Source organism: Cetorhinus maximus, chromosome 17 (assembly GCF_964194155.1).
Source record: "Cetorhinus maximus chromosome 17, sCetMax3.hap1.1, whole genome shotgun sequence".
In the NCBI taxonomy this organism is placed as follows: domain Eukaryota; kingdom Metazoa; phylum Chordata; class Chondrichthyes; order Lamniformes; family Cetorhinidae; genus Cetorhinus; species Cetorhinus maximus.
The window spans coordinates 4,675,732-4,699,992 of record NC_135895.1 but is presented as its reverse complement, the minus strand read 5'-3'; the positions used below and the strand labels follow the sequence as shown (position 1 = coordinate 4,699,992).

At 45.0% G+C, this 24,261-nt stretch overlaps 1 protein-coding gene across 1 annotated transcript in view; it reads right to left on the bottom strand.

Annotated features, from left to right (window-relative positions):
• Positions 1–24,261, bottom strand: part of col24a1 (collagen type XXIV alpha 1) — a 721,848-nt gene that overhangs the window by 410,832 nt on the left and 286,755 nt on the right. The window contains exons 13-15 of the mRNA XM_078561886.1: positions 21,152–21,196; positions 10,768–10,821; positions 10,597–10,641 (exon numbers count right to left, since the gene is read on the bottom strand). Coding sequence (XP_078418012.1) covers positions 10,597–10,641; positions 10,768–10,821; positions 21,152–21,196 — 144 coding nt within the window. The remainder of the gene's footprint in view (positions 1–10,596; positions 10,642–10,767; positions 10,822–21,151; positions 21,197–24,261) is intronic.

Genomic DNA, 24,261 nt, shown 5'->3' with positions numbered 1-24,261 from the left:
CTGCAGTCAAGGTATATTCCCTCAAAAGGGAAAGGTAGGGCAAACAAATCCAGAGCTCCCTGGATGACAAAGGGGTAGAAATTAAGATAAAGAAGAAAAAGTATGTTTATGAAAGATGTTAAGTAGAAAATACAACTGAGAACCAAGCTGAATCCAGAATGTTGAGTGGAGATGAAGAAGCAAATAAGAGAAGCAAAGAGGGTGTATGAAAGAGACTGGCAGCTAACATGAAAGGGAATTCCAAAGTCTTCTGTAGACGTATAAATAGTAAAAGGGCGGTAGGGGGAGTAGGGTTGATTAGGGACCAAAAAAGTAGATTTACACATGGAGACAGGGGCATAGCTGAGGTATTGAATGAATATTTTGTATCTGTCTTTATGAAGGAAGAAGATGTTACCCAGGCCCTGGTGAAAGATGAGGTTATTCAAACACCAGATAGGTTTTAGATTGAAAAGGAGGAGGTATTGGATAAGTTGTCTGTGCTTAAAGTTGGCGAGGCACTGGGACCACAAGAGATGCATCCAAGGATACTGAGGAAGGTGAGAGTGGAAACTGTGGGAGGCATTGACAGTAATATTTCCGTCTTCCTTGGACTTCAGATGGTCCCAGAAGACTGGAGAATTGCAAAAGTTACACTTCTGTTCAAAACAGAGTGTAAAGATAAGCCCAGCAACTACAGGCCAGTCAGTTGAACTTCGGTGCTGGGGAAACTTCTAGAAACAATAATTTGGGACAAAATTAATAGCCACATGGACAAAAGTGGGTTAATTAAGGAAAGCCAGCATGGATTTGTTAAGGAAAAATCATGTTTAACTAACTTGCTGGAGTTTTTTGAAGAAGTAACAGAGAGGGTTGATGAGGGTAATGCTGTTGATGTGGTGTACATGGACTTCCAAAAAGCATTTGATACAGTGTCACACAACAGACTTGTGAGCAAAGTTATAGCTCATGGAGTAAAAGGGACGGTAGCAACATGGATAGGGAATTGACTGAGTGACAGGAAACAGAGTAGTAGTTAATGGATGTTTTTGAAGCTGGAGGAAGCTTTGTAGTGGAGTTTCCCAGGGGTCAGAATTGGGACCCTCGCTTTTCCTGATATATATTAATGATCTAGATCTTAGTGTACAGGGAACCATTTCAAAATTTTTGGATGATACAAAACTTAGAAGCCATGTGAACTGTGAGGAGGATAGTCCTCACTTCAAAAGGACGTGGACAAGTTGGTGGAGTGGGTGGGCAGGTGACAGATAAAGTTCAATGCGGAGAAATGTGAAGTGATTCATTTTGGTGGGAAGAACATGGAGAGACAATATAAAATAAAGGGTATAGCTCTCAAGTGGGTGCAGGAGCAGAGGGACCTGGGTGTATATGTGCATAAGTCACTGAAGGTGGCAGGGCTGGTTGAGAGAATGGTTACTAAAGCATACAGTATCCTAGGCTTTATTAATAGGGGCATAGAGTACAAGAGCAAGGAGGTTATGCTGAACTTGTAAAAGTCTCTAGTTCAGCCTCGGCTGAAATATTGTGTCCAGTTCTGGGCGCCGCACTTTAGGAAGGGTGTCAAGGCAATAGAAAGGGTGCAGTGAAGATTCATGAGAACGGTTCCAGGAATGAGGAACTACAGTTATGAAGATAGATTGAAGAAGTTGGGATTGTTTTCCTTGGAGAAAAGTAGGCTCAGATGCGATTTGATAGAGGTACTCAAAACCATGAGTGGGTATGGACAGAAACTGTTCCCAGTTGTGAAAGGATCAAGAGCACAGAGATTTAAAAGTAATTTGTAAAAGAGGCAAAAATGATAAGAGGAGAAACGTGTTTATGCAGTGAGTGGCTAGGGTTTGAAATGCACTCCTGGGGAATGTGGTGGAGGCAGAGTCACTTCAACAGGGAATTAGTGTTATCTGAAAAGGAAGAATGTATAGAGTTATGGGGAAAAGGCAGGAGAATGGGGCTAGGTGAGTGTTCATTCAGACACGATGGGCCAAATGGCCTCCTCCTGCACTGTAACAATTTTGTGACTATGTGACGCTGAGAAAAGAGACTAGGAATAAATGAGTCATTCTCAGGTTGGAGTACTGCAAGGATCAGTGCTGGGAACCCATTAGTCACAATCTCTATAAATGATTTGAAAGTGGGAACCAAGTGTAATATTTCCAAGTTTGCTTGATGGGAATGTGGGTTGTGAGAGGGATGCAAAGTGGCTTCAAGGGGATTTAGAAAGGCTAAGTGAGTGGGCAAGAACATAGCAGATGGAACATAATGTGGAAAAATGTTACATTACCACTTTGGTAGGAAAATCAGAAATGCAGAATGTTTCTTGAATGGTGAGAAATTGGGAAGTGCTGATGTCCAAAGGGACCTGGATGTCCTTGTTCATGAGTCACTAAATGCTAGCACGATGGTGCAGTAAGCAATTAGGAAGGCAAATGGTATGTTGGCCTTTATCACAAGAGGATTTGAGTACAGGTAAAATTGTATAGAGCCTTGGTGAGACCACAGCTAGAGTATTATGTACAGCTTTAGTCTCCTTATCGAAGGTTCACCAGACCGATTCCTGGGATGGCGGGATTGTCTTATGAAGAGAGATTGAGGAGACTGGGCCTGTATTCTCTAGAGTTTCGAAGAATGAGAGGTGATCTCATTGAAGCCTACAAAATTCTTACAGGACACAACAGGGTGGATATAGGAAGGATCTTTCCCCCAGTGAGAGGTCGAGAACCAGGGGGCACAATTTCAGAATAAGGGACAGGCTATTTAGGGCTGAGATGAGGAGGAATTTCTTCACTCAGAGGGTGGTGAATCTTTGGAATTCTCTACCCCAGAGAGCTGTGGAGGCTCAGTCATTGAGTATGTTCAAGACTGAAATTGATAGATTTCTAGATAATAATAACATCAAGGGATATGGGGATAGCATTGGAAAATAGCGTAGATAAAGCTAGTATGCAGGTACAGCAGGTAATAAGGAAGGCAAATGGAATTTTGGCATTTATTGCTAAAGGAATAGAGCATAAAAATAGGGAAGTGTTATTGCAACTGTACAAGGCATTGATGAGACTGCACCTGGAGTACTGTGCACAGTTTTGGTCCCCTTACTTGAGGAAGGATGTAGTTGCATTGGAGGCGTTTCAGAGGAGGTTCACTAGATTGATTCCAGAGATGCAGGGCTTGTCTTATGAGGAGAGATTGAGCAGTTTAGGCCTATACTCATTAGAGTTTAGAAGGATGAGAGGAGATCTGATTGAGGTATATAAGATGCTAAAGGGGATGGACAAAGTAGACGGTGGAGCAGATGTTTCCCCTTGTGGGGCATTCTAGAACGAGAGGCCATAGTTTTAGGCTAAGGGGTGGTAGATTTAAATCAAAGATGAGGAGGAATTACTTTTCTCAAAGGGTCGTGAATCTGTGGAATTTACTACCTCAGAGTGCAGTGGATGCCGGGACGCTGAATAAATTTAAGGAGGAGATAGACAGATTTTTAATTGGTAACGGGTTGAAAGGTTATGGGGAGAGGGTAGGAAATTGGAGTTGAGGCCAAAATGAGATCAGCCATGATCGTATTGAATGGCGGGGCAGGCTCGAGGGGCTGAATTGCCTACTCCTGCTCCTAGTTCTTATGTTCTTATGATCAACCATGATCTAGTTCAATGACAGAGCAGGCTCGAGGGGCAGAATGGCCTACTCCCTCTATTTCCTATGATTCTATGTTAGTATCTTTGACATAGCCGCTGTTTAAATAATTTATTATTCTGCAGAATTGATGTATAACATATGAATACGCAATCGGTGAAGGAAACATGTGTTGGAGCCAAGGTTTTGTTTTATGTTGTGGTGACAACAGGTAATGATTCCATCACTACCTAGAAATCTGACAGAAAAAAAACAAATGATCCCTTGTAGAAAATAAATTAAAGTTCCACTTTATTATCCTTTTGTTCCTGGAAAGATTTCAATCTTTAAAAAAAAATTGTGAAAAGAATAGACAAAAGCGATCCAGGTGTTTCAAAGATGGAGCAATGGAAATGAGGGGACGTGTATTAAAAACTAGGGAGTTACAATTAAGAAGGGGAATCTGGTGGAAGGTTTTCTCTCAGGCGAATAATGTTACATAGAAAGTACAGCACAGAAACAGGCCATTTGGCCCCTGGGCCATGCTGGGTATTTATGCTCCACACAAGCCTCCTCACCCCCCTCTTCATCTCACCTTATCACCGTACCCTTCTCCCTCATGTGCTTATCCAGCTTCCCCTTAAATGTATCTAAACCATTCACCTCAACCACTCCCTGTGGTAGCGAGTTCCACATTCTCGCCACCATCTGGGTAAATAGGTATCTCCTTAATTCCCTAGGAATTCTTTGCTAGGGATAGTCACTGAAGCAGCCAGTGGAGCCCAGAAACAACTGGGTGCATTTTGGAGAGATGGGATGAGGGATCTGTTGAGAAGGCAGAAGGATCTCCAAACCTAATATCTTACAAAACACTCTAGTGTAAAGCTTTGTGGGTCGACACGTGTTTCTGTTGTTTTGTTGAGTGATGCTCACTAACCCTGGAGCATGACCTTATTTGGTCCTCTTTGTTCTAATCTTCTCTGACTCCATTTTATAGAAATAGTGACGAAGACCATTTCAGCTTCACAATTTCAGTCTTGGCCTTATTTGTGATCTTTGTAATGGACAACTGTATAGGTTTAGCTCTCTGGCTGAGCAATTGGCAGTGGGGTAGAAGGCTGTTGATTCAAGTCCAGGTGCTTTCTAAGCTGTTTTGGACACTGAGGGATATAGGGATAGTGCAGGAAGGTGAAGTTGAGGTAGAAGATCAGAGATAATCTTATTGAATGGTGGAGGAGGCTCGAGGGGCTGAATGGTCTCCTCCTGTTCCTATTTCTTATGCTTTTATTTGTGCTGAAGTATTTAATGATTTGCAGATACCCACAATGAATCAAGGTACTAACAGCTTTTATGGATAAATAAGCTTTCTGTGCGATATGGTTCTCATGAAATCAGATAACTTATAAAGAATATATTTTCTGTCTCTTTATGCCTTTATTTCTCTCTGGGCTGAGTGCTTTTATCTGAGGTGGTACGAGGTTATTAGAACAAGTGTTGGACCATTTGCTTCATAGCAGGAAAGCAGTGTCGTGAGTGTGGGAGTTAAGGCACAGTATGGAGATGTTGTTATTGGAATTTTGTTTGTTGTGTTTGAGAGGTTGATGGAGAGTTTAAACTGGGGTTGGGTTGTGGATAGCCAAGGTCGAGCAGAATTTCAACTCCATATATAATATTCCTGCACTGATGAGTAAGAGAGATTGGCCTCAATATGTGCAGGGACGCAGCTAGGAAATGGGGGAGCGTGTTTGCAAGGAAGGGGTCAGGGGTTGGGGTGAGGGGAACCTGGGAATGCCGGGAAGACTGGATAACCGGCCCACTGCCGGGCAGGAAGGCCAGTTGGCAGAAAACCACAGCTGGAGACCCCAGCAAATGGCGAGATAATTGGGCAGAGCGACTGGGAAATGACAATTCAGGAAAGATGGCAGAGCTGAAGGGTTGTTGAAAGATTGTCAACCTGAAGCGTTAGCTCTGGGTTTTCTCTCTACCCACAAGGTGCCAGACCTGCTGAGTATTTCCAGCATCTTCTTTTTTCTGTTTTCTTTTGGCCTGGACTAATCCGCCCAATTTGAATATTCAACACAGGATTAAATTTACTTCCAACTTTCTTGTCAAAGGGAGAGGCTAGCATAGTGGCTATGTTACTAGATTTAAGTTCAAGTCCTACTACTGCAGCTGGTGAATTTAAGTTCAGTTAGTTAAATAAATCCAGTATAAAAAGCTAGTCTCAGCAATAGTGACCATGAAACTACTGATTATCGTAAAAACCCATCTAGCTCTCCAATGCCCTTTAGGAAGGCAATTTGCCATCCGTACCTGGTTGGGGGCCTAAATGTGACTCCAGAGGCACAATGATGTAGTTGACTCTTAATTGCCCATTTGAAATGGCCTAACAAGGCAATTCAGTCCTCAGGAATAGGCTAACCACCAGCTTGACGAATGCTGGCCTGGTTGTGATGGCTTTTCTTCTGAATTCAGTCCAGTTTCAATCCAAACTCCAACTTTGGCTCTGGCCAGGATCCATAATGTTTCAAACAACAGACATGCTGTCGAAACTTTTCGTTTTGCACTCATCAGGACAGATGAGAGTGGGCATTCCAGCACGTGTAAATGAACCTCATCGCAAGCCCGACTGAATATTAAATTGGTGTTAGCGTATTGTTAGAAGCAACAAACATTTTTAAAAATTCAGTTACAGGAAGTGGGCATCACTGGCTGGGCCAGCATTTATTGCCTATCCCAAACTGCCCTTGAGAAGGTGGTGGTGAGCTGCCTTCTTGAACCGCTGCAGTCCGTGTGGTGTAGGTACACCCACAGTGCTGTTAGGGAGGGAGTATCAGGATATTGACCCAGTGTCAGTGAAGGAACGGCCAATATATTCCCAAGTCAGGATGGTGAGTGACTTGGAGGGGAACTTCCAGGTGGTGGTGTTCCCATCTATCTGCTGCCCTTGTCCTTCTAGATGGCAGTGGTCATGGATTTGGAAGGTGCTGTCTGAGGAGCCTTGGTGAGTTTCTGCAGTGCATCTTGCAGATGGTACACACTGCTGCTACTGTGCGTCAGTGGTGGAGGCAGTGAATGTTTATGGATGTCGTGCCAACCAAGTGGGCTGCTTTGTCATGGTGTCAAGCTTCTTGAGTGTTGTGGGAGCTGCACTCATCCAGGCAAGTGGGGAGTATTCCACCACACTCCTGACTTGTGCCTTGTAGATGCTGGACAGGCTTTGGAGTCAGGATGTGAGTAACTCACCACAGGATTCCTAGCCTCTGATTTGCTCTTGTAGCCACAGTATTTTAATGGCTAGTCCAGTTCAGTTTCTGGTTAATGGTAATCCCCAGAATGTTGATGGTGGAGAACTCAGCAATGGTAATGCCATTGAATGTCAAGGGGTGATGGTTAGAGTCTCTTTTGTTGAAGATGGACATTGCCTGGCACTTGTGTGGTGCGAATGTTACTTGCTACTCATCAGCCCAAGCCTGGATATTGTCCAGGTCTTGCTGCATTTGGACATGGACTGCTTCAGTATTTGAGGAGTCGCAAATGGTGCTGAACATTGCGCAATCATCAGCGAACATCCCCACTTCTGACTTTATAATGGAAGGAAGGTCATTGATGAAGCAGCTGAAGATGGCTGGGCCAAGGACACTACCCTGAGGAACTCCTGCAGTGATGTCCTGGAGCTGAGATGACTGAACTCCAACAACCACAACCATCTTCCTTTGTCTGACTCAAACCAGCGGAGAGCTTTCCCCCTGATTCCCATTGACTCCAGTTTTGCTAGGGCTCCTTGTTGCCACAGTCAAATGTTGCCTTGATGTCAAGGGCAGTCACTCTCACCTCACCTCTGGAGTTCAGCTCTTTTGTCCATGTTTGAACCAAGGCTGTAATGAGGTCAGGAGCTGAGTGACCCTGGCGGAACCCAAACTGGGCATCAGTGAGCAGGTTATTGCTAAGCAAGCGCCACTTGATAGCACTGTTGATGATCCCTTCCATCACTTTACTGATTTTGGAGAGTAGATTGATGGGGCGGTAATTGGCTGGGTTGGATTTGTCCTGCTTTTTGTGTGCAGGACATACTTGGCAATTTTCCACAAAGCCGGGTAGATGCCAGTGTTGTAGCTGTACTGGAACAGCTTGGCAAGTTCTGGAGCACAAGTCTTCAGTACTATTGCCAGAATATTGTCAGAGCCCATAGCCTTTGCAGAATCCAGTGCCTCCAGCCATTTCTTGTGGAGTGAATCGAATTGGCTGAAGACTGGCATCTATGATGCTGGGGACCTCCGAAGGAGGCTGAGATGGATCATCCACTTGGCATTTCTGGCTGAAGATTGTAGCAAATGCTTCAGCCTTATCTTTTGCACTGATGTGCTGGGCTCCCCCATCATTGAGGATGGGGATATTTGTGGCGCCTCCTCCTCCAGTGAGTTGTTTAATTGTCCACCACCATTCACGACTGGATGCGGCAGGACTGCAGAGCTTAGATCTGATCTGTTGGTTCCAGGATTGCTTAGCTCTGTCTATCACTTGCTGCTTATGCTGTTTGGTGTGCAAGTAATCCTGTGTTGTAGCTTCACCAGGTTGACACCTCATTTTTAGGTATGCCTGGTGCTGATCCTGGCATGCCCTCCTGCACTCTTCATTGAACCAGGGTTGATCTCCTGGCTTGGGGGATAAGCTGGGCCATGAGGTTACAGATTGTGTTTGAGTACAATTCTGCTGCTGCTGGTGGCCCACAGCGCCCATGGATGCCCAATCTTGAGTTGCTAGATCTGTTCAAAATCTATCCCATTGAGCGCAGTGGTAGTGCCACACAACACGATGGAGGGTATCCTCAATGAGAAGGTGGGACTTTGTCTCCACAATGACTGTGTGGTGGTCACTCCTAGTGATACTGTCATGGACAGATGCATCTGCGGCAGGCAGGCTGGTGAGGATCAGGTCAAGTATGTTTTTCCCTCTTATTCGTTCCCTCCCCCTCTGCTGCAGACCCAGTCTAGCTGCTATGTCCTTTAGGACTCAGCCAGCTCACTCAGTAGTGGCGCTACCGAGCACTCTTGGTGATGGGCATTGAAATCCCCCACCCAGAGTACATTCTGCACCCTTGCTACCCTCAGTGCTTCCTCCAAGCAGGGTTCAACATGGAGGAGCACTGATTCATCAGCTGAGGGGGGGATGGTGGGGAGCAGAACATGGTAATCAGCAGGAGGTTTCCTTGCCCATGTTTGATCTGATGCCTTGAGACTTCATGGGGTCCAGAGTCGATGTTGAGGATTCCCAGGGCAACTCCCTCCCGACTGTATACCATTGTGCTACCACCTCTGCTGGGTCTGTCTTAACCAGGGATGGTGATGGTGAAGTCTAGGGCATGATCTATAAGGTATGATTCCATGAGGATGACTATGTTAGGCTGTTGCTTGACTAGTCTGTGAGACAGCTCTCCCAATTTTGGGACAAGTCCCCAGATGTTAGGAAGGGGGATTTTGCTGGGGCGACAGGGCTGTGTTGCTGTTGTTGTTTCCGGTGCCTAGGTCGATGCCGGGTGGTCAGTCTGGTTTCATTCCTTTTTACTGACATTGTCGCAGTTTGATACAACTTGCTTGGCCATTTCAGAGACAAATTTAGAGTCAGCCACACTACTGTGGGTCTGGAGTCACATGTAGGCCAGACTAGTTCAGGACAACAGATTTCCTTCCCTAAAGGACATTAGTGAACCAGATGGATTTTCACAACAATCGACAAAGGTTTCATGGTCACCATTAGACCTTTAATTCCAGATTTTTATTGAATTCAAATCCCACCATCTTAATACCGTTAATTTAAGAGGTAACAAACACTGTGTAGATATGAAAACAATCTATTAAAAGTGTTCATTCAAGGGCATGCACAGGAATAAAAGCTCATCTCTCTCAACATTCTAAAATCTCGGTCACTGTTTGACTTCCCCGAGTAATATGGTTTCAATTGATGTTGGAGGCGGCCAGAAATGTTAATTCATGAATGATGTAAATCACATGACATCAGCCATCAAAATCCTGGAACCTATGAATCAAATGCACTGCTCATCTTTTGTCATTTTACAAGCACTAAACTCAATTTAGAAAAACTCACTCCACATGTGATTTCTTCCCTCTCCCCAGCTGTTTTACTCACATCAAAAGGCATTGGCCCAGATTCTGCTGTTAGGACAGCGGTGAGATTATCCGTGCTCCGTTACATCAGTAACTATCAGTTACATGCAAATCACACAGCAACTTCCGATGTGCAGCTGAGACACAGAAGCCCTCGAGTTGCTGTCTGAGCTGTGCCGTTCCTCAAAGCTGTCTGAGGAGCTACCCCTCACCTTCTGACTCCCCATTCACAGGGATTGAATGGTCTGAGGTTCCCGTACTGGCATCTTAGATATGGACTAACTCGCCACAGAAAGATAGGGCTATTCCATTCATTCCACTCAATCTTATTTCCCCCCCCCACCTCTTTATTTCTCTTTCTGTACCTGATTCTGAATTCACTATTTTAATGGACATTTCCTGTTTCAGATTCTGGGCCGCTCATTAATAATCCTTCAGTCAGGGGTCGATTGACCCGGTAACTGCTGCTTGCCCTATACACAAAAGGCCGGGATTTTCCGGCCCCCCTCATGGGTGGGACCCCAGCCAGAAGTCCACTGACTTGAGGAGGGACAGGATGATCCCGGCGGCGGGAGGGTGCGGAAAATCCTGCCCGGAGATCCCTGCGGAGGGCACAGGGCTGATTTGTCGCTGAGCAAAAGCACCCAGTAAGCCTGGGAGCTAGAGTCAGTGGAACAAACGGCTGTTCAGATGCACAGGCCGGCCCCACTGAGAAAGGACAGAAGTCCCGCCAGTCACTGAATCGTACGCCATTCAACCATTGAGTGTTCAGCGCAACGCCGAGTCCCTAGAAAAATGCTTTGCTTAGATCAACTGATTCCTTATAGATAAAAGTATCCAGGAAAAAATGAAATATTTAGATCACCTTATCACCTTTCAGTCCAGGCTGTCCGATGCTTCCCACCAGACCCTGCGGAGAAATTGAGACAGGGGGAGAAATTAGTTCTGTAACATCCGAAAGATATGATCCTCGCGTCAGGAAAAAGGTGTTTCTGAGAATCAAGAGACTGAAAATTCAATTCCTTAGGAAAATTACCTGAGGTCCTGGGATCCCCGGGAGGCCAGTTAACCCCACTGGACCAACATCACCCTACAAGTAAAAGCAAATAAGATTTGTGGTTAATATTAACCAGCCAGGCTCTCTCTCCGCTGTAACCTCATCTGGCGCTTATTGATTAGAATCATTGAATCGGGAGGAGGCCATTCAACCCGTCGTGTCTGTGCCGGCTCTTTGAAAGGTCTGTCCAATTAGTCCTGCTCTCCCCTGTTCTTCCCCCCCGCCATAGTCCTGCAAATTTTTCCCCTTTCAAACATTTATCCAATTCCCCCTTTTGGAAGTTATTATCGAATCTGCTTCTTATGCCCTTTCAGGAAACGGGTTCCAGATCACAACAACTCACTGCATCGCCCCCTCTGGCTTTTTGCTGGATTATCTTCAATTTGTGTCCCTCTGGTTACTGACCACCCTGCCACTGGAAACAGTTTTCCCTTTCACGGGATGTGGGTGCCACTGGCAAGGTCAGCATTTGCTGCCCATCCCTAATTGCCCTTGTACTGATTGGCTTGCCAGGCTACTTCAGAGGGCAGTTAAGAGTCAACCACGTTGCTGTGAGTCTGGAGTCACATGTAGGCCAGACCAGGTAAGGACGGCAAATTTCCTTCCCCTAAAGGATATTAGTGAACCTGATGGGTTTTTACAACAATCGACTGGTTTCATGGTCACCATTACTGAATCTAGCTTTCAGCGCCCGAGTCATTAATTGAATTTGAATTTCAGCAGCTGCTGTGGTGGGATTTGAACCCAGGTCCTCAGATCATCAGCCTGGGCCTCTGGGTTACTAGTCCAGTGACATTATCACTACACCACCATCTTCCCAACTCCTTAGTTACTCGATCAAAACTCTTCCTGATTTTGAACACATCTGTTAAATCTAAGAGGAAAATCTAACAGTCATGACTTTTTGACACACTCCTTCTGGCACTACAAGTGAAAACCTTGAACATCCTCGTCACCCCCTCCTAGTGTCAGTCAGACATCCCCTCTCCAACACCCTCAGGCTCTGGGAGGGCAGGTTGAGTAGTGCTTTGTGAAGGGTGTAGTGATTGCTCCCCAAAAGGACATCAATACCTTTCTGTACATCAACATCTGACTGACTCCTCGCACAGATCATAAGGGTTGGAGCAGGAGTAGACCTGCCCTTGTTTCTAGCTCTTTTACAGAAAGACACTTGTATAATTACACAACATAGCGATGTAGAGCACAGAAACAGGCCATTTGGCCCAACACATCCATGCTGGTGTTTAATGCTCCTAGCAAGGAGGCTGAATGACCTACTCCTGTTCCCCTGCTCCTGTTTCCTTATGTTCCACCAGGGATAAGGAGTCTCTAGTCTGTAGATGCAAAGTACACAGAGATAGTAGAATAACCTTACTCTGAAAAGTTTTCTTATAAATGATTACAGTTATTTACACATGATTACAAAGTTAGATAGTGTTTGTAGCACAGAAACAGATCATTCAGTCCAAATAGTCCAGGCTGGTGTTTATTCTCCACACGAGCCTCCTCCCACCCCTTCTTCGTCTCACCCCATCAGCATATCCTTCTATTCCCTTCTCTCCCATGTGTTTGTTCAGCTTCCCCTTAAATGTATCTATACCATTCACCTCAACCACTCCCTGTGGTAGCGAGTTCCGCATTCTCACCGCTCTCTGGGTAAAGACGATTCTCCTGAATTCTGTATTAGATTTATTAATGACGATTTTATATTGGTGGCCCCTAGTTTTGATCTTGTTCAAAAGTAGAAATGTTACATTTACCCTATCGATCCATTTGACCACTTTTTTAAAAAAAGTGTATGTTTTTAAAAATCTATTCCTATTTTCTTAAAATGCTAAGGGATTTCATGTTGGACGTGCAATTTGCCATCACCACATTCAGGGTGATCTCCTATTAGGGAACCAGACAGGTCAGGTGACAGAAGTATGTGTAGGTGAACATTTTAGGTCCAGTGACCACAATGTCATTAGTTTTAAGTTAATTATGGATAAGGATAGGTCTGGTCCTCGAGTTGAGATTCTAAATTGGAGAAAGGCCAATTTTGTGGAAATGAGAAAGGATCTAGGAAGAGTGGATTGGGATAAGTTGTTTTCTGGCAAGGATGTGTTCAGTAAGTGGAAGGCATTCAAAGGCGAAATTTTGAGAGTGCAGAGTTTGCATGTTCCTGTCAGGATTAAAGGCAAAGTTAACAGGCATAGGGAACCTTGGTTTTCAAGGGAGATTGCCGATCTGGTTAAGAAGAGAGAGGTGTATAGCAGGTATAGGCAACAAGGAGTAAATGAGGTACTTGTAGAGTATAGAAAATGTAAGAAAATACTAAAAAAGGAAATCAGGAAGGCAAAAAGAAGACATGAGGTTGCTTTGGCAGATAATGTGAAGGTAAACCCAAAGGGTTTCTACAAGTATATTAAGAGTAAAAGGATAGTAAGGGACACAATTGGTCCCCTTGAAGATCAAAGTGGTCGTCTATGTGTGGAGCCTCACGAGATGGGGGAGTTCTTAAACAGTTTTTTTGCATCAGTATTTACTCAGGAAACTGGCATAGTGTATAAGGAAGGAAGGGAAACAAGCAGTAGTTTCATGGAACATATAGAGATTAAAGAGGAGGAGGTGCTTGCTGCCTTACAGCGAATAAAGGTAGATAAATCCCCCGGGCCTGACATGATATTCCCTCGGACCTTGAGGGAGACTAGTGTAGAAATTGCAGGGGCCTTGGCAGAAATATTTAAAATGTCCTTAGCCACGGGTGAGGTGCCGGAGGATTGGAGGGTAGCTCATGTTGTTCCGTTGTTTAAAAAAGGCTCCAAAAGTAAACCAGGTAATTACAGGCCAGTGAGCCTGACGTCAGTAGTAGGTAAATGATTGGAAGGTGTTCTGAGAGATTGGATATACAATTATTTGGACAGCCAAGGGCTGATTAAGGATAGTCAGCATGGCTTTGTGCATGGTAGGTCGTGTTTAACGAACCTTGTAGAGTTTTTCGAGGCGGTTACCAAGAAAGTAGATGAAGGAAAGGCTGTGGATGTTGTCTACATGGACTTTAGTAAGGCCTTTGACAAGGTCCCACATGGGAGGTTAGTTCAGAAGGTTCAGACACTTGGTATCCATGGAGAGGTTGTAAACTGGATTTGAAATTGGCTGTGTGGGAGAAGACAGAGAGTGGTAGTGGATGATTGCTTCTCAGACTGGAGGCCTGTGACTAGTGGTGTGCCTCAGGGATCTGTGCTGGGACCATTGTTGTTTGTTGTCTATATCAATGATTTGGATGATAATGTGGTGAATTGGATCAGCAAGTTTGCTGATGACACTAAGATTGGAGGCGTTGTGGACAGTGAGGAAGGCTTTCAAAGCTTGCAGAGAGGTCTGGACCAACTGGAAAAATGGGCCAGAAAATGGCAGATGGAATTTAATGCGGAAAAGTGTGAGGTGTTACATTTTGGAAGGTCAAACCAAGGTAGGACATACACAGTAAATGGTAGGGCACTGAGGAGTGCGAAGGAACAAAGGGATCTGGGAGTTCAGATACATAATTCCCTGAAAGTGGCGTCACAGGTAGACAAGGTTGTAAAGAAAGCTTTTGGCATACTGGCCTTCATAAATCAAAGTACTGAGTATAGGAGTTGGGATGTTATGATGAGGTTGTATAAGACATTGGTGAGGCCAACTTTGGAGTATTGTGTGCAGTTCTGGTCGCCTAACTACAGGAAGGATATCAGTAAGATTGAGAGAGTGCAGAGAAGATTTACTAGGATGTTGCTGGGTCTTAAGGAGTTGAGTGACAGGGAAAGATTAAACAGGTTAGGACTTTATTTCTTGGAGCGTAGAAGGATGAGGGGAGATTTGACAGAAGTTTACAAAATTATGAGGGGCATAGACAGAGTAGATGCGAGTAGGCTCTTTCCACTTAGATTAGGAGAAATAAACACGAGAGGATGTGGCTTTAGAGTGAAAGGGGAAAGGTTTAGGGGGAACATTAGGGGGACCTTCTTCACTCAGAGAGTGGTGAGAGTGTGGAACGAGCTACCATCTGACGTGGTAAATGCGGGCTCATTCTTAAGTTTTAAGAATAAATTAGATAGATACATGGATGGGAGAGGACTGGAGGGTTATGGACTAGGTGCAGGTCAATGGGACTAGCAGAATAATATTTTGGCACAGACTAGAAGGGCCGAATGGCCTGATTTCTGTGCTGTAGTGTTCTATGGTTCTATGGTGTTCAGTTTCTGTGCGCTTCCTCAGTGACTCCTGCCGTTCAGCTCCTTTGCTGACATCCAGCACTCATAGTAAGGGTGAAAGTTCTCCTTTAAACTAAAGGAGCTGTAATTCCCATAGAAATGTCAGCAAAGGAGGCCATTCAGCCTATGCTGTAATACATCTATATCCTATTAACCATTCACATCCAAAGTAACATTCTAATCTCTGTTTTGGAACTAATAATAGAATCATGGAATAACATAACATAGTGCAAAGGGAGGCCATTCAGCTCATTTGCCTGTGCTGGCCCTTTGCAAGGACTAACCAATGAATCCAACTCTCTTGCTTTCACTGCCTCGTGCATTTTTTTTCTCTTCCAGTGTTTATCCAATTCCCTTTCGAAAGTTATTATTGAATCTGCTTCCACCGCCCTTTCGGGCAGCGCCTTCCAGATCACAACAACTCAAACATATCAAAACCCTCCATGATTTTGGACACCTCTACCTCATCTCTCTGTAACGTTCCCTGATCGAAAGAGGACAATCATAGCTTCTCCAGTCTCACTACTGCAGTCTCTGGTAAATTTATAATTCTGTTCTGCAGCCTCTCCAAAGACTTGAACTCTCTCCTGAAGTGTGGCATCCAGCTGAGATCCAACCAGTGTTTTTGAAAGGTTTGATATAACTTGCTTGCTTTTGTACTTCCATATCTCTATTAATAAAGCCCAGGATACCATAATTGCATTCATGGCTTTTTGTTACTGAATCACTAACCAGAGGAAACAATCTCTCATTTGTCGTGCTCACAAATCATTTCAAGATTTGGAATTCACTTATTTTATTTCCTTAACCTACTCGACTGTCATAAATAAGAATCAGGTTTTCGAATCCCTCATTATAACCATAATCTCTCAGCCCTGGTACCATTGAATTCAAGCTACAGCTAATTTAATTAATCATTCTGTCTCCAGTTTCTTTATTCCACAACAGAATGCCAAACTGCAAATGTTAAACCAACAATTAAGAATTTAAACCTGAGAGATTTTTGCTAGGCAAAAGCGCAAAAGGAATTGAAGTCAAGGCAGATGGGTCAAGACTTGCAGTTATATAGTGTCTTTCATGGCCACAGGACAACCCAAAGCGCTTTACAACCAATGAAATATTTTCTGAACTACAAACGCTACTATAATATGCGAAAAACAGTAGCCAATTTACATGCAGCAAGCTCCACAGAGGGTAACGCACTAATGCCCAGGCCATTTGTATTTGTGATATTGATTCAGGGATAAATATTGGGAAGAACTCCTCTCCTCTTCTTCAAATGCTGCCATGGGATCTTCCTGTGCAGCTGAGAGCAGACAGGCTATTGGTGTAATGTCTCATCCAAAAGACAGCACTCTCTGACAGTGCAGCACTCCCTCAGTGAGCAATGGGATATCAGCCTAAAATTTGTGTTCAAGCGACTGCCGATGGAACTGAACTTCACCACCTTCTGACTCAGGGACAGGAACGCTACAAACTGAGCCTTGGTGGGATGGGGCCAAGGTGCTGAATGGCCCACCCTTGCTCCTATGTAACTATGGTACAACCAATGATTGTAATTGACAATGTACTGAGGTCAAATGGGCAGGATGGAAGTTAAATCCCCACCTTGTTACCCACTCATCCCGAAGCTGCTGGAAGATGACAGGTTTCAAAGAAAGACTTGCATTTTTATAGCACCTTTCATGACCACAGGATGTCTCAAAGTGCTTTACAACCAGTGAAGCACTTTCGAAGTGTAGTCCCTTTTGCAATGTAGCAAAACCTGACCTTCCAGTCAAGCAGTTAGGACCTGCTGCTCAGAGGGCGGAGGGTCCATTTTAAGTAGATGAACATTGTATCCCCACAGGCCATTGGGACCTGACTGTAATATTTAAGTTGTCGGGGCAGGAAATGCTGTCAGTTTCACAACCAGGCCAACCCAGGCCAGGCGCAGAGCTGAGCAGGAACAGTCCGTGGAAATATGCTCGTAACACTTTTAAACATTTCCATCTAGGAACTTATGGAGCAGAATATGTACCCCCTGCCACACCCACCCCACCCCAACAGCCCCATAATGAAATGGGAGGCCTCGCATGTCACCTTTTACACCCCCACCCCCACCCAATGATCCCCCAGCAGGATAGCGCGCAGCTCATCCAGCAGACATATCGGCTAGCAAATTGGCTGTAAAGCTCGGTGCCAGTTGATGCTGACTTCCTGCCTGGCATGGGTGGCATTTAAGGAAGGTCCTGGGGTTGAAATACCAAGCAGTATGGTGACCCTGAATTTCAATATCTCCTGGTAGGTGTCCATCGCAGGATGCTATAGGTGGTACCAGTAAGATCAGCCAATTTGTAGTGTATTGATGTATCAATCAAGGTGATGTACATTCTCCTCGCTAAATTCATCAATCTTCACAAAGCAGAGACAAGAGCTCGAGGGTTTAGCAGGAAATGATTTCCCTACAGGCGCAGAGAGTAATTGACCTCACCGTCAAAGCCTCATATGCTCCGTACTGGGTACCCGAGTGTGCCCGAACAGAAGGGGCTTACATTCTCCCAATGGCCAGCTGGCGTATTACCATAGGCAGGATGTGTAAAACTGCGCCCGCTTTCCTGGCATCTCTCTCAATGCCTCCACCGAGCCCTTCGAGGTATGAACATGGGTTTTCCTTTTCCGTTGGGTCCTCCATGATCTTTCTGGGAGTTGATGGTGTATCTCCGTTCTGTCCGATGCCCCTCATCCATGAGCTCAACCTGCAGCTTGGCTTCCATCACCGCGCTGTGTTCGTTCCTGTGCCTTGGCGCCTCACGGTGGTGTGCACTGGCGAGTTGGTGTTCACTCCTCTCCTGCTCCAGCATCGCTTTTCTGCCTCTGCTGGGGAATTGCAGTTTGGTCGCCCTGGTGTTCCCAGGCTGTGTGACAGCAGCTGTTCAATCCTGAGGCTGGGGCTCATCGTCCTGTTGCTGGTTATTCTCATGTGTGTCTTTGGCTCACAGTATGGTGGTACTTATCTGAACGTTTGGCTGGTCTGACCAAAGAGGATCTTCACCACCTGCAGGCAAGTTGGGCAATCCGGCTCTACAAAGAGTGAAGGTAATTCAGAGCTGAAGTCCCAGTCCAGAAGTCCCCTCACTGATGGACCTCTTGGGAACTTGCAGTTCCGTCCAGTTGTTGACAGAGGTTGTTTTGACATCTTCTGCCATTTTGAGGACGTTAAGGGCAACATGGGTATGGCTGCTTAAGAGAGAAAAGGGTTGGCAAACCATAATGGCACGGTTCCCAGATCATGCCTGTGACTGGGCGTTGGATTCCTCCAGGGCCATTGACGCGGTGTGTCTGTCGTTTTGTAGCCAGAGACCTGTCAGCCCCAATTCCTTGTCCTCGGGAACCGTAACACTGCCTCCCGTGTCTAATTTAAAATTGGTGAGGTGACTGTTTACAGATATGTCAGCATTCCAAAAGGAGAATCTGAGATCCTTGATATCACCCAAGAAGCACCCTTATCGCCACAAGATCCTCCAATTATGGCCCAATCTTAATCACGCCACCACTGGTGAACATACCTTCAGCTACTGGGCCCTAAGATCAGGAATTGTCCACGCCAAAAACCTCTCCTCCTTTCTTTCTCTCTCTCTCTCTTGTCCTTAAAAACTACCTCTTTGACCAAGCTTCTGGTCACCTGTCTGATATCTCCCCTTGTGGCTTTGAGAAATTTTGTTTGAAAATTGCTCCTGAGAAGCACCTGGGGATGTTTTATGATTGCTAGTGCAACAACAACTTACATTTTAAAGCACCTTTAACACGGTTTTATTACATTAAAGAGGCTATGTAAATGAATGTCGTGGTTGTTGTTGCTCGTCCTCACTTCCCCGATCAGTTTCACCCAGAACGTTGAGCATTGAGCTTGGCGATGTGGGGCAGCCACTGAGAAGACAATGCCTGTCAGGAGCACAAGTATAATGACAGTGGAGCTCACTAATCAGAGCCATACCCCTACCAGAGCTCTGACCGAGCAAACAATCAGCAGCATCTCCAGGCTCACATTCATTTTGTCCATCGTGCAAATAACCCTATCCCTCCCTCAGAATAAATACTTATTAAAAAGATCATCTGCAGCAGATTTATCCTAAAACTACCTGGACTCTTGAAAACACGCTGGCGTTTCCTGAGACACGACTCAATTTCACCAAGTTTCAGACATTTCACTGACATCCGGACCTCGAAGCATTATACCCTTTGGGTTAATGATCAGGCCCCTTCAAATCTCATCAGAACTCATTCGGATGTTCAGTCAGTGACTAGGCACTTCACCGAAGAAACTTTCCCTTTTCTCACCTTGAAGAGGATTCCAAGATCTATAAACCTGTCGCTTTTTAAAACATTCCAAGAAACGTACGATTAAAGAACATGAAATATTTTAAGATTAAGATTTCACGTTGTCACGGACAATATATTTTCAGGATTGGAGGAATGGAATTAGTCGTTTGGTAACACGGAACTTGAATATAGCTGAAAAAAAGAGACATGTCAAAACTTTCCATCTTGCACTCAGCAGGACACTTTGCCAATATAAGGGGGAAAACAACAATTTATACTGTATGTGAAGAGAGTGTTGATTGGTTGGCAAGTGGACTCTGATTGGTAGAGATGTTGCCATGGAGAATGCACCAGTGATAAAAAGCTTTGACCCGTCTCTCTCTTTCAGCAATGCTGGAATGGAATTAGAATATAAACTCCAATTTGAAAGTTTTCAGACTCTTTTTCAATATCAACCATTTACCGAAGCATTTTTTTTCCCTGTTTCTGATGTAAACCTTTCATTTACTTAAGTTCTCCTTGGAGCAGCGAGGGTCAAGAGGAGATAAAATGTGAGGTGTTCAAAACCATGACGGGTTTTGAAGAGCAAAACTGTTTCCAGTAGCCGGATAATCAGTAACCAGAGGACATGGATTTAATTGGCAGGAGAACCAGAGAGGAAGATGAAGGGAATTTTTTTGTCATACAGTGAGTTGTTGCGATCTGGAATGCGCTGCCTGAAAGAGTTGGAGCAGGTTCAATAGTAACTTTCAAAAAGGGAATGGGGTAAACACTGGAAGGGGGAAATTTGCAGCTAATGGAGTAAGAGCAGGGGGGAGTGGGACCAATAGGATAGCCCTTTCAAAGAGCCAGCACAGGCATGTTGGGCTGAATGGCCTCCTTTGGTGCTATAAGATTGGATAAATCTAAATTATTTCCTGCAGCTTTTTTTTCTTAATGTTCTTACATTAACAGCAGTAGCTTGTGAGCCATTTGTTAACTGGCATGATTCCCGTTTAAAATACAGAGATTAACTTGTCTTCAGAACAGCTGTTAGATCCTTAGATCTGGAAAACACCCATGGATTGACTGGTAGCCAAGGACTTACAAGAAGATCCTGACAAATGCATTTTAAGATGCTCATAAACTTTAAAGTGATAATTGGAAACGGCAGTTGCTTACGAAGAGCAGGATATTTTTAGACACTCGTGACCAAGACTGCAGACTGTATAAATGGGATGATTACATGCAGAAAGCTTGCGTCTATAATGTTGGCAATAATCATAAATATAACATAAATAATGTCCCACCATTCAATTAGATCATGGCTGATCAGTATCTGAACTCCGTCTACCCACTTTGGTCCCTTCATCCCCACACACAACTAATAATCTATCAAAAACAGAAAATGGTGGGAAAAACTCAGCAGGTCTGACAGCATCTGTGGAGAGAGAAACAAAGTTAACGTTTCGAGTCTTCTTCAGAGCTATCTATCAATCTCAGTTTTGAAATTATCAACTGACCTCCGGCCTCAACAGCTTTTTTTGGGGGGGGAGGTGGGGGGAGGTGACGGTGAGAAGAGAGAGTTTGGGATTTCCAATCCCCCTTTGTGTGAAGAAGTGCTTCCTAACATCACCCCTGAATGGCCTGGCTCCCAATTTTAAGGCTTTGTGCCCTTCTCTGGACTCTCCCGCCAGAGGAAATAGTTTCTCTCTATCAACCACATTGAAATGATTTAATCGTCTTGAACACTTTCAGTTAGATCCCCCTTATTCTTCCATATTCAAGGTGAAGAGGATGGAAATACTGAGGGTAAAACTGGAACAGTGTTCACCCAATCGACTTACCCTGAGGCCAGGAAATCCAAGTTGACCAATTCCTCCAACCATCCCCTAAAAATCAAAAGAATTTCATGTCAATATTTGCATTTTGTTAGACTGACAGTTTAGTATACTTACTGGACAACAATACCAGTTAATATCAGCCTATCATTCCCCGTTGAGAGATGTGTATACTCAGTTTTCAAAACTGAGATCAATAGGTTGATAAGGGAATCAAGGGATATGGAAATTGGGTGGAAAGTTGAATTTTTTTACATTCATTTATGGGGTGTGGGTTTCGCTGGCTGGGCCAGCATTTATTGCCCATCCCTAATTACTCTTGAGAAGGCGGTGGTGAGCTGCCTTCTTGAACCGCTGCAGTCCATGTGGTGTAGGTACACCCACAGTGCTGTTAGGGAGGGAGTTCCAGGATTTTGACCCAGCGACAGTGAAGGAACAGCGATATATTTCCATATGAGGATAGTGAGTGACTTAGAGGAGAACTTCCAGGTGGTGGTGTTCCCATCTATCTGCTGCCCTGGTCCTCCTAGGTAGTTTGGAGGGTGCTGTCTAAGGAGGCTTGGTGAATTCCTGCAGTGCATCTTGTAGATGGTACACACACTGCTGCTACTGTGCGTGGGGGGTGGGGGGAGTGAATGGCACCCCTTCCACAAAAAAATCAGTGGGCTGCACTGTCCTGGATGGTGACCAGCTTCTTCAGTGTTATTGGAGCTGCACTCATCCAGGCAAGTATTCCATCACACTCCTTGTGCCTTGTAGATGGTGGACAGGCTTTGGGGAGTCAGGAGGTGAGTTACTCATTGCAGGATTCCTAGTCTCTGACCTGCTCTTGTAGTCACAGTAGTTATATGGCTGGTCCACTTCAGTTCCTGGTCAATGGTAACCCCCAGGGTATTGATAGTCGGGGAGGTGAGGAGGTGAGGGACGGGAGGTGGGGCGGGGGGGGGGGGGGGGGAGGTGGGGGCGGGGGCTAGTAAAAGGTGGGGGGGAATTCTGCGATGTTAATGCCATAGAACGTCAAGGGTTGATGGTTAGACTCTCTCTTGTTGGAGATGGTCATTACCTGGCACTTGTGTTGCGCAAATGTTACTTGTCACTTGTCAGCCCAAGCCAGGATATTGTCCAGGTTTTGCTGCATTTGGACATGGACTGCTTCAGTATCTGAGGAGTCGTGAATGGTGCTGAACATTGTGCAATCATCAGTGAACAACCCCACTTCTGACCTTATGATGGAAGGAAGGACGTTGAAGCAGCTGAAGATGGTTGGGCCGAGGACACTACCCTGAGGAACTCCTGCAGTGATGTCCTGGAAATGAGATGAATGACCCCCAACAACCACAACCATCTTCCTTTGTGCTAGGTATGACCCCAACCAGCAAGTGTTTTCCCCCCGATTCCCATCGACTCCAGTTTTGCTCGGGCTCTTTGATACCACACTCAGTCAAATGCCACGCTCGGTCACCTCAGGAGTTCAGCTCTTTTGTCCATGTTTTAATCAAGGCTGTATTGAGGTCAGGAGCTGAGTGGCCCTGGCAGAACCCAAACTGGGCGTCATCGAGCAGTTTATTGCTAAACAAGTGCCACCTGATAGCACTGTTGATGACCCTTCCATTACTTTACCGATGATCAAGAATAGACTGATGGGGCAGTAATTGGCCGGGTTGGATTTGTCCTGCTTTTTGTGTAGAGGACATACCTGGGCAATTTTCCACATTGCCGGGTAGATGTCAGTGTTGTAGCTGTACCGGAACAGCTTGGCTAGGGGCACGGCAAGTTCTGCAGCACAAGTCTTCAGTATTATTGCTGGAATATTGTCAGGGCCCATACCCTTTGCAGTTTCCAGTGCCTTCAGCCGTTTCTTGATATTACGTGGAGTGAATCGAGTTGGCTGAAGATTGGCATCTGGGATGCTGGGGACCTCCGGAGGAGCTGGACGATCAGCCATGATCGTGCTAAATGCAGGGGAGGCTTGAAGGGCCAAAAGGCCTTCTCTTGCTCGCATTTCTTATGCTCTTTGGATAAAATCTAAAGTGACTCAAGGGTCACTTTTATCTTTCGAGGTATTGAGAGGATGGTCCTGGAGGTCCTGGAGGTTTTGTAACACGTTAAAACTTGGCTGAAAACCTGAGATCCTTTGTAAGTAAGACACAAATTATAAGTAGGTTTGACAAGGGCATGAATTCGGACATTTTGCTCATATCGGTACAGTTTGAAGACTCATTAGTTAGGTTAGGTTGATGGCACATTTGCACAATTCTGTCTGCCCCAACTCGTCAGGTAGACACAAGATACAATCTCAGAACCGAATGTTTCAACCCACTCCTTCAGTATTTCCAAGAAGTTAATTCTGTGGTCAAACTGCATACTCAGTACTTGCTGAGTGTGTAACCAGGTCACAGAACATCTTTCATTTCACCTGCAGGCAACATGAATGTAAGAGCTTTTGTGATGTATTATTTGGAAATATGTTGTGATCTGGAATGCACCATCTGACAGGGTGGTGAATGCAGAATCAATAGTGACTTTCAAAAGGGAATTGACTTAATATTTCAAGGGTATGGTAGCATAGTAATTATGTTGTTGGGTGAGTGGCTCAGATTAATGAGCAGGAGACATGAGTCGAAATCCCAGCCCGGCAGCTGAGAAACTTAAACTCAGTTAACAAAGCAAATCTGGAATAAAAAGATAGCATCAGTAACGGTGACCATGAACCCATCTGGTTCACTCAGGGGAAGGGAATCTGCCGTCCTTACCCAGTCCGGCTCCATGTGACTCCAGGCCCACAGCAATGTGGCTGACTCTTAACTGCCCCTCTGAAATGGATTAGCAAGCCACTCGGCTGCACTGAGGGTGGCTCACTGCCTTCTCGAGGGCAGTTAGTCGTGGTAAATGCTGACCTTGCCATCGATGTGCGCATCCCATAATGAATTAAGAAAAAAAATTGAAGGGGAAAGAATTTGCAGAGCTATGGGGGAAAGAGCGGGGGGAGATTGGGACAAATCGGATAGCTCTTTTAGAGAGCCAGCACAGCATGATGGGCTGAATGACCTCCCGCGGTGCTATATGCTGCTCTGGGAAAGGATGATCAGGTTCACCTTCATACATTATCACATTGG